The following is a 19115-nucleotide window of genomic DNA, read 5'->3' on the forward strand; positions in this document are numbered from 1 at the left end:
TGGTGCATCTGACCCACAGGTGAGGTGCCCAGCAACTTTACCCTAAAATGAGCAGGTTGCATTGAATTTCTGCCAGAAGCCTCACCACCAGTTCTGTCCAGGAAAAGACAATGGACTCCTTGGAGCTTCAAATGATGTACAGAAAAGAAGTAATCAGGAGGAAGATCTTTCAAACCCCAGCTGGAAATAATGAGCAATAAGGAAACTGTCTTGGACAGGCTCCTTTTCTCACAAGTTACTCATTTATCCCATTATTGAGGGAGAACAGGTCTGAACTCAGGTGAGGCAATGTGCAAATACTTAATAATGTACCTAAAGAGCCATCATCATCAGAAGTGTATAATAGGTTATATGAGGCTGTCCTGAAACAAACGCAGTGATAAACTAAGGAATAATTTACCTAAAGAGCTACCAGTCACAGTAAACTCTACCCAGTAGGATGCTTCCCAAACAAAGGGTTAGCTGAGATTCATTTCCCACTGGTGATTTTCATTGTCCCTGAAAAAATGAACACAAAGGGGACCAGGACACCCTATATGCCTGCTGCACCAAAATGTCAGAGTGATCCACTGATGTAAATCTTAAGTACATTCAATCTCAATTTAACCAAGGTTCACATCTTCCTCTTAAGCACTCAACTAGGAATTCGTCTTTCTATCAAATGTGTACATCTTTGTCTTTGTCTTCTCATTATATCCATATTTTCCCTTGACTCACAAAACCACACAAGCTGTCTGAACCACACTCCACATAGCCAACTGGAGGAATAACCTGGTGTTCCTATTTCCACTGTACAATAACCTGGCATAGGGGCTGGCCAGCTGGGTGCTCCCTGCTTTCCATGTGGGCTTGGTGTCCTCTTCAGGATGCCCAGACACTTGGGCTTCCACCAGCTGGGTTTATTCCTACACCTGTTCTCCTCACTAGGCTTGATACCATAACTGACTAATTTAAACAAATATTTAAACTGATGGAAAGTGAGTGTGAAAAAAGAAAACATCCTTGTTTATAAGAAAACTGAATGGAATACTTGGGAAAGTACTGATAAATGTGAGTAACTAAATTCCCATCGATTCAGTAAAGTGAAAAGATTCTAAATGTTAAGAAAATAATACAAATCTAGACACAGATTGATTTCAGTTTTTGCTTCACCTATAAAGAAGCTAAAGATGGGAAGCAAACAACATAATACAGTCAGCCCCACATGTCCCTGTCTTCTGTGTATCCTTAGATTCAACCAACTGAGGACTGAAAACATTAAAAAAAATTCCAGAACTCGATAAAGCAAAACTTGAATTTGGCACACTGACAACAATTTACAAAGCATTTACATTGTATTGGGCTTCCCTCGTGGCTCAGCTGGTAAAGAATCTGCCTGCAATGCGGGAGACTTGGGTTCGATCCCTGAGTTGGGAAGATCCCCTGGAGAAGGGAATGGCAACCCACTCCAGTATTCTGGCCTGGAGAGTCCCATGGACTGTTCCATAGGGTTGCAGAGAGACACAACTGAGCGACTTTCACTACATTGTATTAGGTATTATAAGCAGTCTACAGGTGATTTAAACTATATGAGAGGATGCCATTTTATTTAAGAGACTTGAGCATCTGTGGATTTTAGTATCCAAGGGAGGGAATACCAAAGAATGACTATTTAACTATGGTTTATATTCGCTGTCTTATAAAGGTCTTACATCAAAAGGCTGGTCAATTTACATATATCTAAGTTAAATTAAAATGTTTAAAGTACATATCATTTTTTGGCGATTTTCTACTTTGACTAACTTTTTCATTAACCAACTTAACTCATTCTTTCTGAATCAAACGCTTTGACCAATTCCCCCCTTTTTCCGATTACTAATTGGATAGAGTAGAACAAAAGATTCAAAAACACTTGCGCTTCTCCTAATTAGAAGCTGATAGTAGAAGAGACATACTCAAAGGGAGCACAGACAAGAACTTGGCCTCGGCTTAGATATGAGACAAGCATTGGCAGATATTGTCATGGAGAGGGATTTCTGAAATACAAAATCTGCTTTTTAAAATGAGTCTCAGAACTGAAAATGTTAAAAAGAGAAAGCCAGTATCTTTATATAAGCACTTGCCTATTCTTGAGACTCAACTGGAGTATAGCTCAGTTCCTCTCTTCTTGCAGTGTTTAACATTAAGTAGGTTTAGTGCTAGGATCTCCAGACATATGACATTGAGAATTTCACTTTTAGACTATCAGTAGGTTGCCATTTTTTTCCCTGTTACATCTTTCTTTTCTTTTTTGGCCATGCCACAAGGCATGTGGGATCTTAGTTCCCTGACCAGGGATTGAACTCATACCCTCTGCTATGAACTCTAACCACTGGACTGCCAGGGAATGCCCTAGGTCGCCATTTTTACTTTCAACCAAGCACCACCATTTCCTACATAAATAACTGCAAAAAAATTCAGTATGTGTGAAGACAACAGGAAGTGAAGGAAAAAAGAAATAGGATTGCACATGACTTTATGAAAGAACAAAAGAGAAAGAAGCCTCAGGCTCAATTTGACCAGCACTTATACTAGGTACAGTGTTAATAAAGGCCTTCAATCTTTGTCCTCAGATTTTCAGTTCGTAAAATTTGATTTGATTTTCTGCTTCCCCTTGTTATTTTATTTAAAACAATCAGGTAATCCTCAGGAATTAATTGAAATTAATTTCAGTTGAAATTAATCCTATAGGTAGCCTGAGATAACATTTCCTCAGGACAAACATATCTCGTTCAAGTTGCAAAAGTCAACTTAGACTTAATTATAATCCCCTGCAGCTGGGTTTGTTTTGTTTATGTTCTTACATTTCGGTACTGCTTTGGGAATATTATTTCTAATGCTGAAATTTGTTCATTTAGTAGTAAGTGTTCTCTCACATACTCCTTTCCTCCCTTCCTGTAAGTCAGTGTTCAAAATTTACTCAAGTCAGCAGAGAGAGAGAGGAGAGAGAGAGAGGGAGGGAGAGGCTGAAAAAGAGAGAGAAACAGAGACAAACAGCAGTGGGACAGACAGACATCTAACACTGCGAGGCAGAGTTGCAAACCGCCCAAGTTTAGTTATAAAACTAGGCTGAACTGATTTGGCTCCCATTTCTCCGCTTTCTGTCCCCAAGGGTTGCTTTCTTTGAAAAGGCCTCTGTGTCTCTTTTCCTATACTGACCCCTCTGTGAAACAGGAAGAGGCAAGGATGGGAGGTGATGCGTCGGGAGGGGCAACCCGCTGAGCCAAGCATCACTCCACTCAAGCAGAACTGAGGTGGGGGCGGGGAGAAGCAGAATGGGAAGCAGGCAGGATCTAGAGCAGAATGAATCAGTCCTATGGGGAGTGTGAATGTCTCATGCATATACAATTACTCATGAATCTGAGAGCCTGATACACGAATCCCCGTGGGCAGAGCCTCACGTGGGAAGGAGAGTGCGTGTGTCGTCGAGACGCTGAGAGGAAAGGCTATCAAGAGGGCGCATCTGTCAGCTTGCACACCTGGTCTCTCAGGTAAATGACACTGTCCTTTGCGGGTGAAAAAAAGAAAGGGCAGCAAGGCAAGAAAGGAATGTGAAGTGGAGAAGAGCTGTGCCTCTCAGATCCAGTTTACTTACTTTAAAAAATTTTAGATTAGTTTTATTCTTTCACTCAAAATTGTTATCTAAAAATCCTGGTGGAGGGAATTTCCCAGCCGTCCAGTGATTAAGACTTTATGCTCTTACTGCCAAGGGCCTGGGTTTGATTCCTGGTCAAGAAACTAGGCTCTCACAAGCCTCGTAGTCAAAAATATTTAAAAATAAATAAAGAAAAACAAAATCTAGGTGGATGTACTCAATGGAAGAAGGACTTCTATACCCCAATTGAGATGACTAAAAGTTATAAACAAAACATAAAGGGAGACAAGAACTCTGCTTGCAGGCAGTGTGTGACCAGGCCTGGAAGCCTCTTTCCCCACATCAAAGGGTCTTGTGAGAAGAGGATGTATACAGACAGACTAGTCCAATGCCTGGCACATAGGAGGTGTTCACTTCCTACAAAGTGCTAAGCGTGGCTTGAAGGAAGTTTCAGCTTCCAGGCAGGGATCTGAAACCTACTCAACAGAGAAGGAAATTCAGGGCTTATCAATCAAATTGGTAAAATGGCTTCATGCCATATGAAAGTGAAAGTGTTAGTCACTCAGTCTTGTCTGACTCTTTCTGACGGTAGCCTGCCAGGCTCCTCTGTCCATCGGATTCTCCAGGCAGGAATACTGGAATGGGTAGCCACTCTCTTCTCCAGGGGATCTTCCTGACCTAGGGATCGAACCCGGGTCTCCTGCATTGCAGGCAGATTCTTTACCTTCTGAGCCACCAGGGAAGCCCCCTTCATGCCATGAACTGTCACTAAGTAGGGATGTTGAGAAAATCCTGACCTGTTACAGCTCTCTCTAAGGAAAGGGTTAGTTTCCAGCATAACCAGTTTTTGAAAGTCAAAGAACAGGTCACTGATGTGAGCAAGGATTCGGCTACAAGGATGCCCAAGAGAGCCTTGAAAGGCTTCAATTCATGGCCCACAAGGGATCCATCTGTTCAGCCAGTTCACAGAAGCCCACCATAGCATCCTGATCGGGTGGGCCAATGGGTGTGGCTTGATTCAAAGTTTAAGTTCAAAATAATTAAATCTTAGAGGAAATCTGTTAGAAACATAGCGAAAGATTAACTTGGAGAAGAGTAAAAGAGAAAAAAAAAAGTTTTGGCTGATCAGCAGAGGCTCCCGCAGGCAGCTTGTAAGCCCATTAATGACTTGGCCTGCGTCCTGGCTGTTTACGGATTCACAGCTTGTTTAACTTCTTGTATATTCCCAACCATTCCCCAAAGTGTGATATACCTCATTTACTATACAGTGGTTTAATTGCACTACAAATGAGTTTACTCAACCAATTAGAACTCCATATATAGCTAAGATATTTGCTCAAATTTTATAAAAGTGCTTCACCAACAATCCTATGCCAGAATTTCACTTCCAATAAAATCAAGCAGTGCGCATACCCACAGATCCCTTAAATCAAAGTTCAGTCTTCTTTCTCATCAAAGAAGAAATCCTCAGAGGATCCCCAGAACGAAAATGGACTAAAAGCCAACAATATACAAACAAAACCCACACACAACCACATGCTAAAAACGATCTTCTCAGGCAGAAGAGTTTCAGTGAGGTCCTTGAAAAAAATAAAACATTGCAAAAAAAACCCAAAAACACCAGAAAGCATTTATAAGCCACACCAGGAAATATGCCATTTGACATAATCCTGAAAACAAATCAGTGAAGCATAGAAAGGACTCACAAATATTTAAGTTCTTCACTAAGTTAATGGTGTGGAAAATATTAGAGGTGAAAAAAAATTCTAAGAAGAAACATCCCTTGTGGCATAACAAACATCGTTTCTATCTCATCTGCTCGTGTGTGTGATAAATGGCAATAAATGTCTACGGGATGGTTTATTGCCCTCTACCTACAGATGGAATTGGGATTCATACTTAATTAAACTAGAGTTCTAGGCTGTCTAAAGTGGATCAGGACACAGTTTGTGTATGAATTATCCTTCTAAATTATTAGTAACTCAAGAAGGATCTTGTCAGTATTGACCTTATGCCATGAGAAAGAAACTCTGTGTCTATAAAACTGAGTCAAGGAAGGGGCACCACTAATACGATCAGACTATAGCATACAGGCCAACTGAAAAAAAAATTCTGGTGTAACAGAAAGACAAAGAATTTTATTTCTTTATATTTTCAATCAGCCTTCTTATTTAAGTACTTCTCTTCCAATGCTGACTGCTGGTCAGGCAGGAAATATTGGCTAATTCTCAAGAAGAAATGCTATAAATGAATTTATATATATTCAAATATATATATATAAATATACAGCCAGATGTGTATATGTATCTATATATCTACACACAAAGAGGCATGTGAAAATATGTTCCCTTTAGAAATTTTTGCTTTCTAAAGTCTTTCTCTCCAACCCTCTACGATAATTCCCACCCATGTCACTTGAAATATTTTCTGATGAAGTATCCAGTGAAAAATGATTTGGGCTTCACCTTACACCCATTAATGAAGGGGCAGTGATCTGAAAACTAAAGTCTACAACAATATCTATTTGGCACAAGATCAATGTGAAGCATATATTTCTTAGGTATGTTAAAACACAATAGTTTTCTTGAATTACTCACCCATAGGCTCCATTGCTGATCAATTTAATCGTTTCAAAATCACTTTCCCGAGGCTTCCTTCGAAGTTTCAGGGAAGCATTAGAGCTCTTGGAGACAAAATATGGATGTTAAAAAAACACAGCACAGAATTTAAGAAAATGATTTTTGCAGCAAAATAACTAATATCTGAATTACATGCTCTCTTGTTTAATATGTTAAAGTGCAGTATTACAGCCAAAGGAACCTGGGGGACAACTTTAAAGATGAATCTTCTAGAGCAGTGCCGATAAACTATTCCTCAAGACAGTGGCTCCGTTTCACTGAAGTGAACCTCATTTCCGGGAGATACAGGCACCAAGGTTTTGAAAATTTCTGATTTTAATTTACCTCTGTAAAGTATTCAGGTGAACTTCATCCTGGTCTTTTAAAGTCTTTAAAGTCATCTTAAAGTTTTAAGATGTTAAGTCCAAAATGCCAAAGCTTAATTCTGCTTTTAGTCAATCCGAATAGAATGGGCTGGAGTGGATCTATGCAGGCTAGTGGATCATGTGACTTCTCTGCCCTTGACCCAGAGCATGTCTATTTCACTCCTATGGCAACCTTTCCTGTCTGGAGAAGGTAGCTGGCAATGACTGGGATGGCCAAGCAGAGCATGCCTGTCTTTCTTTACTTCCATTCACTGTAAGTCTTACGAGGGTTTAGATACCAAATTTCAAAAAGACAGCCCTTTTAAAAGTTCAGCTCAAAGAATAAACAGTTTTGTTTTTCTACAAAATTGTCTCACACTCCATGTGTCTTAGCACTGGGAGGGAGTTAACAGTCATTTTGCTTCCTCTGCAGAGACCAGAATCCCCTCATAATTTTGGAAGAACCTCCATGACTCTGAGGAATCCTCCCCTGCTCAGAGATGGCACCCGCTGACCTGCTGCCCACCATCCTTGGAAGACTTAGACTGACCTTCCCACCTTCCTCAAGCCGGGGTTCTCTCACCGTCCTGGATGACTTCAGTATCTACACAGAGAGCTCACCAAACAACGCAGTCTGGGTCTACCTGGCCTCCTCATCTCAAACAGCTCCCTTCTCTACTTCTCCCTGGCCTCTGGCCACAGGACCTGGGTCTTCTCATCCCCTGCCAGCATTCTACCTCAGGAAACATAATCCAAGGCTGGGACCACTTACTTGTTCAGCCACCCCACTGTGACTGCTCTCCACAGCTCGGGCTGCAAAGACCCTGAACCAATCTCTTGTCTTATTAATGCTTCCTTACCTACTCCCGTGAATGACTCCTAAGCCACCTAGACCATCCACCAGAAACTCTCCCTCTGAGGGCTGGAAGATCCCACACCTTACAAATGACTGCCTGCTTGATGGCTCAAAGGGACTTCAGCTTTAGCACATTCAAAATTCTGGCAGTTATAATGAAACTGATTAAAAAGTTGCCTTTATTTAGCATTTACTACATGATGCTGTCCTAACCATTTCACACAGACTACCTCAGTTAATTTTTCATATATATTTTAGAGATGAAGAAACTGAGGTATAGAGAGATTCCTACAGCTAGTGAGAAGTGAAGCCAGGCTTGAAATCTGGCACCCTGACTCCAGAGTCTGGGCTTTTCATCCCCCAGGCTACACAGCTGCCCCTCTCTCCTCCCCACCCCTGACACTTGGGGGTGGCCCATCCTGGTTCCTCTTCCTCTGTTCACAAATAGGAAAGATGGCGTCAGCATGAGGACCTCTCACCTGTGCCACTGCTGCAGCCTTTCAGATGGCTTCCCCAGGGTCCCGCCTGCCTGCTCCCTTCACCCCACCTACTTCCTGCACTGCGATCAGTGTGACTTTCTTCCCGCTATAACTTTTAGGGTCATCTCCTTATCTACTCCTCCCCTCCCCACCCCTCCATGCCACAACACACACACCTTTCCTCCACAGCACCACAGCTTCCCACTATTCTTCGAAAGAAATGATTTGACACAGATCAACAGCAAGGATGTCTGTGTCCAGTTTTAAGCAGAGCTGGAGAGTTTTAACATGAAGCTGAAGGCTACATGGTCACCGTCACTCTAAAGCCCTCAGAAGCACTCTCCTACCATGTGTCTCCTGATGTTTCCTTGGCCTGGAATGTTCCCTCTGTTCCTTCTCATCCTAGTAACTCCCCACATGTCAAGCATCCCTTCTTTAGGAGATCTTTCTGGACTGGCAAGGTGAAGGTAAATCTCTTTATGTTATGTTCCAGGAACACATGGCCCTTTTTCTTCATCGATCTCCTTCAAGTTTCTCATTTTGATTTTTTGTGCATGATTTCCTTATATTATTTTGTTTTTCTTTGAAGAGAGGGGCTAAAGTTGTATACCTAGTGCCTCATCTATAGAAGCACAACAAATATGTGTTGAACAAATAAAGTAATTAACACAGCCAAAATCTCCAGATGCTCATAGACAGAAAAACCAACATCATGTTTCATCAAGAAAGATACTTACACTCACTGATTCATCTGTTTCTGGTGTTTCTGCTGTCCCACTATCATAGTTTCCCAGTTGAGCCATTTCTAAATTGAAAAAAAAAAAAGCAAGATTTAAGAGAAATAGGACTATTGCAATTGGACAGGACAAAGACCCTAATGCTGGGAGGGATTGGGGGCAGGAAGAGAAGGGGACGACAGAGGATGAGATGGCTGGATGGCATCACTGACTTGATGGACATGAGTCTGGGTAAACTCCGGGAGCTGGTGGTTGGTGATGGACAGGGAGGCCTGGCGTGCTGCGATTCATGGGGTCGCAAAGAGTCAGACACGACTGAGCGACTGAACTGAACTGAACTATGCTATTAATAAAACTAAAGAAAAACTATTTTCTTCAATATTAAAAAAAAGAAAAATTTACTCTATACTCCAAGGGACACATAGGGAAACCTTAAATCCAAAATGGCAAGAACCAACAACTGATGTTTTGAAACTGTTCATTACATGCCCTTTTCCCAAGAACTGCATTCCTTATGAACACTTAGACATAGTCCTACTCAGAAGTGGGCCTCTGCTCATGCTGGCAGGATTCACTAGCAGGTTGACAGAATCACCACAGCCTGGAAGGGGTTTGGAGGGTTCAGTGACTATGCCTGTAAACAGATACTCAAGAGAGACAAGTTTCCTAGGCTCCGATGGGCATCAGAGATGTACTGACTGTAGCTCAGAGATTGAGTCTCAAGTTGTGATGAGCCACCCTTTGCTCCATTCCTTCACATGCACCGAGAGCAAGCATTCCTAGTACATAAGAATTTGCAATTTGTCAGAAAGGAAGCAACAGTAAGTGTTAAGAAGAATTTGGAGTTGAAATGACTTGAGCTACCACCACTAAGAGCACTTAGTGAGTTTTTAACCTTGGGCTCTTTCTCTGTAGGATGGAAACAATGCTGTTTATCTCAGTTTTTTATGAGTATGACAAGTGATATGCATGTAAAGCTCTTAGCATGTTAACTAACAAAAATTGAGTGCTTATTGAATGTTGATTGTTATTTATTACTATTAATTATATCATGTAAAGTAGTCAGTTCTGGGCTGGATGCCACATGCTTGACACCAGTCTAAAGTCTACCCTAGTGGTCTAGTTAAGAGACAAAGAATTTAATTGTTCAACCAATACTGGAATGCATCCCTGAGTTTATATAAGTAAATGAGAAAACCTAACTCATTTTATGGTTTGTTTTGATTTTTATACTTAAGAAAAAAAAAATGAAACACATTTTATTAAAAAAAAAGAACATGAAAGAATTTTCTTCAAAACTTTGATAGGGGGTTATCTCTAAGTGGTAGGATCACAAATAATTTGAATTTTCTAATTTTAAAAAATCAAACAAGTGTAATAAGAAGTTATAATATTTAGTTACATATTTTTGTGTGTATCTAATATTATTTCTTATGCTCTCAGTATTTCATGTATTCATGTTCTTATAAATATAATCATCCTTTTCTTGGGAGAGATTACACATAAAAGATATGAAGCAAAGCAACACTAGAGTGTTGCCTTTAGAGAAAAATTAACTCCAGAAATTAAAATAACTGGAGATTGACACTATACCAGGTTACTTATAGAGGAAATCCAGGAATTAAAAATGAGCTCAGTGAAAACTGTGTGCTTTCTTCGTGTCATTCAAATGAGTCAACATCCTATGTGACTAGCACTGTGAATTTATGGACTAGGAGTTAAATTATAATGTATTCAGTTGGAGAGGCTCAAAGTATGCATTTGTGTGTCATGTCTGACTGTCTGCAATCCTACAAACTGTACACCGCCAGGCTTCTCTATCCATGGAATTCTCCAGGCAAGAATACTGGAGTGAGTAGCCATTCCCTTCTCCAGGGGATCTTCCCAACCCAGGGATCGAACCTGGGTCTCCCGCACTGCAGGCAGATTCTTTACCGTCTGAGTCACCAGGGAAGCCCCAAAACAGCAACAGCAGCTTATTAAGCATTATTATACATCTTGGGTGCAGAGGTGAACTCATATAACCCTAAAACAACCGTATGAAGAGGCGCCATTATTCAGGTTTTCGGGAAAGCACTGAGGCACGAGGACGCTCTCACAGTGAGATCAGGGTGATCCACCTACAGCGCTGACACTCTGGGCAGTCCCACACCAGACCCTCACTCCTAACCCTTACAAGCCAAGCTTCAGGTCTGCCAGTGTCCAGGATGACAAGAAGGCAAACATACGTAGATCAGAGTTTGCAATAATCATGTTTTAAGTGCTATGGCAGACAGATTAAAAATTATCCTTGGATCTGAATCCAGAAAATTAAAAAGTTAAAAACACAACTCCTAGTGATAAATTTGTATAACTAAACATGAAACTTGTCAAAAATCAGTGTTAAACATTTTTTTAAGACTATAAAGGTATATAAATGGCCTCAGATTATTCCCCTACCAAAGGTTCAGTCTACAGCGATATTTCCCGCCAGGTAAGAAAACTGTGAAGAGCTCACTCGGTCTACAATTCAAGGGCTGACACAACCTCAACTCTACGAGCGTGAAGACTCACTATAATACACTTTGACAGCCTCCCCCACTCCAATTATTTTCATAAAAAAACAAATTAAAAGATGGTTCTGTTTTAAACAGAGTTGCTGCTAAATAACTATTATCTGGGAAATACATATTATTTGTAAGCAGTGGGTAGTAATGGAATGGAACCAAGAGTCAGCTTTTGAAGCAGGAAGCTAAGGCATCATTTTGTAATGCCTGAAGAGATTTTTAAAACTCATCTAAATACCATTAAACATCTGCCCTTTTTATTTCATTGATTTAAACCATTTCTGAAGACTCATGATTCAAAAAGGTAAAGATGGTAATTTAAAAGCCGTGGGGAAAAATCTCTCCCCAGGGAACTTTTCAGAAAAGCAGCCACCAGTCTCCGATAAGTGATAAATCTGTTGTGGTATTGCTTTCAGTACAGTATAAATTTATCTGGCATTATCTCCCCGTAATGCATGCATCATTTCACTGGAAGCAAAGATTCGATGGCCATAAGAGCAGACAAAGTGGGGGAAATAGGAGAGCAGGCAGAGAGCAGCAGGTTCCCAGGCTGTAGATGGGAACATATCTGTGCCAACAGTTAGCATCATCACAAACAATTTAGCAAGATAAACACTGTTTGCAAAATCAATTTAATGAACCAGGAAGACAATTTTGAATAAAGGAGTCTATGATTGTTTTTGAGTCTTTTCAGGCAGTATATAACCTAAGCGTTTTAAATGACAATCCCAAACAATAATGAACAGGAAAAGGTGGTGACAGGGGTGGTTTTCCAGTATCAGATTTGGAAAAAAAAAAAAAAAAACCCCACTAACAGGGTGCTTCCCCTTCTCTGTATTTAATAGCAGTAGACTTTCTTTTTTTTAATCAAGTAGAAATCCTTACTTAAGTTCTAGAAAGCCTTCTCTCTCCAACTGGCTCCCCAGTATATATATAATAATATATATATTACTATTTTTCATACTTTTCTGAAACAAGTAAAAATAGATTTATGAACATTGCACCTTACTTAAAGTTAATCACCAGTGATTAGTTACCTTACTCCTCACAGTGAAATGTCACTTTTAAAATAAATGTAATTAATTTCTTTATCAACATTTAAAAAATGTGCACCCCTGAGAAGAATCAAGTAGTGCTTTGCAGGAGAAAAAACACCCAAAGAAGATGGAAATCTAACCCTTCCTGGAAATAAGTTTCAGGCTGAGAAGCCTTCAGGATTTCAAGGTCTCTTCCCCACTTTAGGTAAACCCAAAATTCGATTTAGAGCTCTTTCCTTTGGATCACAATTGGCCCCCAGATTTGGCCTTTTCACCAGATAGAGCCAAAACATGAAGAAAAAGGAAAGATTTGCCACTAATGAGGCCATCAATGAGGCCCTGATGCATAAGCAGGTAAAAGGTCAACCCAACCAGGTACTACTCACCTTCCAGAGGATCTTTATTGAGGCCAAGCTGGCTAATGATGTACCTGGGAATGTCAGTTTTAATACCCTGTCCTTCTTTGGCATGGCCTTCTGCTGCTTCCAATAGGTAGTAAAATTCTTCAGGATCAAATTCCTAACAGAAGACAAACACAGATGTATGCTTCTTTGAGCCAAAATTGTCTAATTTTTATTACATAAACCCCATTCACAGTGAAATTGCTGGATACATATGGTTGTAAGTTATTTATACTGAAAGAAGGCAAAAGGATTACTTCATTTAAAAAGCATATAATTTTCAGGTTATATTCAAAGACTAATCATATTCTAAGACATTTAAATACTTGGTAACCTAAAGATAATTTCCATTTCCAATTTCCTTGTAATGTGACTTTGAAGGTACCAGGCTCCACTTAAGCTATCTATCCTACTAAAAATGAACAGGTCTGAATTTTTAATTGTGCCATTTTAGAAAAGCTTTAAAAATCCATGAATCTCCTCCAAAGAGATTCAGTTTCTCTCGCTGCACAAAGAACCTAAGAAGAAGCAATATGAGAATGCATTTTTCTGAAAAGTTTTGAAGGAAACTCCTTTAGTGTAGAGGTGTCCAAAAATATTAGAAAGAAAAATCTCAAAATTACCACTTCTATCATGGAACTCTAAAATTATGCCATTAATATTCACATGATACGAACATTAAGAAAGAAAATTACAAAACTTGTACTTCCAGTTACCTCTGTGTAAAAACTTGGTAATATTCTCTTAAGTAGTTTACCTTTGGCTGGCTGCTGCCTCTAAATGAAAAAGCACGCTGCAAATGGAGTAAAGCCAAACAAAGTCCAAACTCAGTACCCTTTGCTGCTGCTGCTGCTGCTGCTAAGTCGCTTCAGTCGTGTCCGACTCTGTGCGACCCCATAGACGGCAGCCCACGAGGCTCCCCCGTCCCTGGGATTCTCCAGGCAAGAACAATGGAGTGGGTTGCCATTTCCTTCTCCAATGCATGAAAGTGAAAAGTGAAAGTGAAGTCGCTCAGTCGTGTCCGACTCTAGCCACCCCATGGACTGCAGCCCACCAGGCTCCTTTGTCCATGGGATTTTCTAGGCAAAAGTGCTGGAGTGGGGTGCCATTGCCTTCTCCGTCAGTACCCTTTACAGAAACCTAAGACCAGAGGCAAGGCAAGATTGGAACTACAGGCCTAAGATGAATGGCTGGGAGAAATAGTCCCTAAAATTCTCAAACTCCAGTTTCATCTGAGCTTTAAACAGCTCAAAAAGCAGCTCACTTGTTTCTATCTTTGATAGGTTACATGGACCTTTACAGCTTCTCTTCTGATTAAGATTGATTCCTGTAAAAAAAGTCATTTCCTCTTTAAACCAACATCTCTCTTTGCATGTCTGCTGCTGTCCAGAGAAGCAGATTTCAATGCTAAATGGTATTTCCCCCAAAACTGAACAACTGCAGGAAGTACAAGGCTGTGGTGCATAATTCAAAAGGTACAAGACAAAGAGCAGGGAAAAAACCAGTCTTCCTTCTGCCGGTATCTGGCAGTCACATGGCTCCCTCCTCCCAGAGGCATCCGGAGTATTTTGCTTTCCCTTTATTCTTCCAGAGACACTCCAGTGCTGAGTGGTGCTTTTGAGTCTAGGAGTCTAAGAGTCCCTGCATTGATGCAAAGACTTCCTCCACCATACGCCTACCTTTCTCCTCTAGACTTAGCCTCTACCACATCTCACTATGCACTGGTATAAGTTTACGAGGCTGTAAACTTTCACTGGTATTAAAAAACCCACACATCTTAATTACAATAAGAGTAAAACCAAACTAATATCACCCAGTATGTATATGTGTGTACATGTAAAATCCTGAAAAGCTGTATTGTACACATGTTATAAATATCAGTATTTCAACCTTGTGAACTTAAAAGTGAGTTTTGATACTACTTGAAGCCCCATGAAACTATTCTTTTATTTGAACCCTCATCTTTGTTCACAGTGTTGACTGACATTTCAATAAAACAACGTAAAATAAAGATTTTCAAACAGGAAAATAGTCACTGACTAAAGAAAGTATAATTGATAAAACAAACTAATTGTGGAAAATCTCATTCCTTGAGGTCTGGATAAGGCCCTACTGTATTCTCCAAATGGGCTGCTGCTAAGCCCTTATTTCAAACATGAAACACTTTAAAAGTAAGAGTTATAACCACAGGTTACCATTTATCCTAGCTCTGATTTCCCTTTCTCTGCACCTTGGCATCCCCAGAAAAGTGAGTCACAGTGAATGTCTTGAATGAGCCCAAACACAGAAATTATGCTGAGATAAAGTCAAATGCATTATTTCATGATCAGTTTTTTAGGTTTGACCAGAATGTGATAACAACCATCTCTTAATACAACACAAGTCCTAGAATTTTACCGAAAACCAGGGAAGGAAAGCACAGATGCTGTCATAAACATTCATGAGTTGCTGTTCCTCTTGACCCTTTCTTGGGCTTCTTTGGTGGCTTTAGACTGTAAAGAATCTGCCTGCAATGTGGGAGACCTGGGTTTGATCCCTGGGTTTGGAATATCCCCTGGAGAAGGAAGTGGCAACCCACTCCAGTATTCTTGCCTAGAAAATCCATGGAAGGAGGAGCCTGGCAGGCTACAGTCCATGGGGTCTCAAAGAGTGGTGTGTCACTTCACTCTCAAAGACTGAGTGACTTCACTTCCTCTTTCTTGACTCTTTCCATTTAGCTCTGTCTCTGAAGCCAAATGCAACTGGAGCTTTCAGGTAGTCCCTGTTTTCCCACAGTTAACAATAAATAACAAAGTCACCTCGAGGGACAACTCACCAGGCACTCTAATAAGCGAGCAGGGCGGGCAATAACAATCAGGATCTTTCGAACTAGTTGTTTAATAAATGCCAGCTCTCCACTTTCTGAACGATTGTGAGCCTATGAGGAAGCAATGAAAAGAATGATGAGACAGTTGCTCCATTAAATGGGAAAGAAAATCAGCAAAGCGTGCTAATTAGATAACTGAAAATATTCAAAAACTAAGTGACTTAGAAAATACTTCTAAAAGATTGATAAGCAGACATTATCTCTACATAAACGGACACTACTAAACGTCTAGATCTACAAAATGGCTCCATTAGCTACATTTTAATTGCAAAACGTTGATTTATTCTCTGCGTTAAAAATCAAACATTAGGGCCCTTAATGTGAGCCATGAATGAAGGAGACATTAAAGGTTTATGACACATCAAGTACATGATACAAGCAGAGTGGATAGTTAATGAGGAACCTTGATTTTCCACATATAACTGGAGAAGCTGTATGCTGCTTACGTCAAATGTTAGGTGAATAATTAAATCAAAGGCGACTTTCCAAAATGTAGGTTGAGAAACTATATACAAGCAATAACAGAACAGTCAACATTTAAAAGAAAAAAACAAAGAAAATGACCACTGGGGAATGATTATAAAATAAAATGTGTTTAAAGACAACCAACTGGCAACTATAACTATAGATCCTGATGATGCTCTTTATGTTACACGTATATATACTCCTCTGCCCAAGAGAAAAATTTCTCTAAAAGTCAACAGTTAATCTATTATATGGCGCATTCAGATGATTTTTTGAAACCCTAAGATTTTTTCTAATTGCCATGAAACGGCTTTCCAAGTCTATCATATAGAAACAAAATTAAGTGGGGTATTTCAATGTAAATAGCTTTGGCTATGGATTCAAGCCTTCACAGAGAACGCCTATAAGGAATGAACCACAGAACTTAACTGCTAATTATAATGATATCCTGATACAGAACTGAGAAATTAAGGAAAAAATATCTCACAGAGGTAAATACATTTTTATCGTAATTTACAGTAGAATTGGTCTATGACACATTGGAAACTGACAATAAAACTCCAGAATACAGTGTTCACACAAAGATAGTCTGAGAAAAACTGCCTCTGTGGGCTACAAAAGGTTGAAATGTGAGAAATGGGGACAGAGCACAGAACTCTGTTGGGTGGTTTAGATGGGAAAGGGAAGAAAAATAGCGGCTGCTTGTCAGAGAGGACTGTCTCATCTTGCCACAACTGAATTCAGTATGAGCAAGGACAGATGGATTCCTAGAAAACTAGGATGCCAATATTTTCATTCAGTTCCATGCAATTATTTACATAATCATCCTTAGAGAAAACCACCTACGGTTTTATTTACATGGGCATAATGTATGCCTATGGGATACAAAAATACAATATATCCAAATATACAGGCTAAACAGGTTTTACTTGCAGGCTGGGGATGATCAATTTAAATCAGGACAGCAATATTATGCACTAATTCCATCCCACCATGCACACTCCCTTCCTGTCTTGGGTGTTATCAGGAGCTAGGCATGCAAGTGTTAGGCCTGGAAGGGGCCTGTGTTTATCTGTCGTTTTAGAAATTGAGTATTTTGTTAGAAGAAATATTGACACCAATGAAAATGTAAGTTGCCATTTACTACCCTATACCACATGCAGGTTAATTAATAGGACATATGGCCTGAAAGAAGCCAGCAATTTTCCATTTAGCTTTTCCAGATATTAGAACTAGATAGCATCATCAAATAATGCACATATATTCAGGCAATTTATAACTTTATGGTTAAAGAGGGGGAAAAAAAATCACTGCTTCAGAATCCTTCACAATCCACTTCTCCAACAGCCATAGATTGCTGGGTCCCAAGGTTCCTGTAAACGTTATTACATTAACTTTCTATTACTCTAAATGTTGACTGGAATCAATTTATAGCAAGTAGCAATCAATTTTTTTCTTCTTCTTTGCTTCTCTGTAACATGAACTCCATCTCATGGTTGAAACTTGTTAGGCAGATGCACTCATAAAATTTGTCTTTTTTCTGGGTAAAAGCAAAACAAATCAAAAAACTTTATAAGGTCCATACCTCCTGTAGTAACTTATCTAATTTGTGCTGTAATTCAAGGAAGTATCGTGAGGTGATGAGACCCTGGTGGGATTTATCCAAACAATCGCGAGCCAGTTCGATAATCTGATGGTGAGTGAAGCTGAGCACTCCATCTGCAAGGGGGAGAACGTGGTCTGGAGAGTAGCTGGTGATGATCTCCTTTAGGCGCTCTTCCATCTGAGCTGTAGCCTGTTCTCAGAAGACATGCACACACAGACATAATACAAGGAAACACAAATAGGTAAACAGCACAATCATCACATTTATCTAGGATTTTTGGAGACCTCTACAAGTTATCAAATAGAATTCTAGAAATTAAAATTTAAAAGAAGCCTCACTTCTGTATGATACTATAAAATGCCACATACATATATGTCATTATACATGTGTCAAAACCCACAGAGTATACAATGCAGGAGTGAACCCTAATGTAAACTATGGACTTTGGGTGATTACAATGCATCAGTATTGGTTTGTCAGTGGTAACAAATGGACCACTCTGGGACCAGGGGTGTGTAGGGGGTTGTTGATAAGAGAGGGTTGTGTATGTATGGGGTCAGGGAGCATTTGGGAACTCTCCATACTTTCTGTTCAACTTTGCCATGAATCTAAAACTGCCTTAAAAATATAAAGTCTATTTGAAAAAAAAAAAAGAAGAGGAAGAATAAGCCTCACCAAGTGGAAAAAGAGGTATATATGAGAAACTGAATCTCCCAGGGTGATAATTACTTATTTTCTATGCCTTATCAAATGTAAAATGGTCCATGTAAGCTTCTCCAAATAACTCAGGATCTGTGAATTGCTGTGCTGTCATTTCAGATCTTGGGCTCTTTCAGATAGTTCGCTGAAAATATCAAATACTTACAGCTCTGTTTGTACCTATTCAAAAATCAGAACTGAAGTTAGAGTTCCATAGGACGGGCCAACAGTTTGCTCTCTTGGCTGTATTTTAATGTACCAGGAACAAGCATCTCATACCATCAGTATCCTTTCCTCAAAAAGCTACATCTTGGGCACAAAGGTCAAAGGGATTCCCTTGACAACATAAGTCTAAAATTTCCTTCTCAGTTTTTATTTCATTCTGTGGGATCCCCGATTGCCTAATCAATATTCCTTGCTTGCATTTACTGTATATCCTGGGAGATTCCCTCTGTCTCCTGTTCCTTTCTAAAACCCTAACCAGTATTCACTGGTAAAGTCAGGATCTGTTTCCCTGGTGAGCAAGTGACATGTGATAAATGGCCGAAACGACCGTAATCAATGACATCAATGTTGGGTTCATTACAAATAATAAGTACTCTACTCCTGATTTATGAAGCCGAGGATTTCCTTTTGCTCTCTTGCCTAGGGTTACAGAGGTGATAAAGGGAGGAACGGGGACAGAATGGAGCGACTGTTTCTCCCAAATGCGTAGAAACACGCTGGTGGAAAAGCCATGGGGACTAGGTGATGGGGACGGCAGACAGCAGCTCTTTGCAGCCGGGGCAACTGGCATCAACCCATCTCCAAAGGCTCTCTGGTTCAGT

At 40.0% G+C, this 19115-nt stretch overlaps 1 protein-coding gene across 16 annotated transcripts in view; it reads right to left on the reverse strand.

Annotated features, from left to right (window-relative positions):
* The window catches only part of MAST4 (microtubule associated serine/threonine kinase family member 4), a 618779-nt gene that overhangs the window by 47189 nt on the left and 552475 nt on the right, over window positions 1-19115 (reverse strand). For all 16 annotated transcript variants that reach the window (XM_070774592.1, XM_070774594.1, XM_070774593.1 and 13 more), the window contains 5 exons: window positions 17569-17778; window positions 15468-15569; window positions 12638-12770; window positions 8669-8736; window positions 6211-6296 (listed from right to left, as the gene is read on the reverse strand). In XM_070774592.1, coding sequence (XP_070630693.1) covers window positions 6211-6296; window positions 8669-8736; window positions 12638-12770; window positions 15468-15569; window positions 17569-17778 — 599 coding nt within the window. The remainder of the gene's footprint in view (window positions 1-6210; window positions 6297-8668; window positions 8737-12637; window positions 12771-15467; window positions 15570-17568; window positions 17779-19115) is intronic.

The sequence above is a fragment of the Bos indicus genome, chromosome 20, assembly GCF_029378745.1.
Source record: "Bos indicus isolate NIAB-ARS_2022 breed Sahiwal x Tharparkar chromosome 20, NIAB-ARS_B.indTharparkar_mat_pri_1.0, whole genome shotgun sequence".
Lineage (NCBI taxonomy): Eukaryota > Metazoa > Chordata > Mammalia > Artiodactyla > Bovidae > Bos > Bos indicus.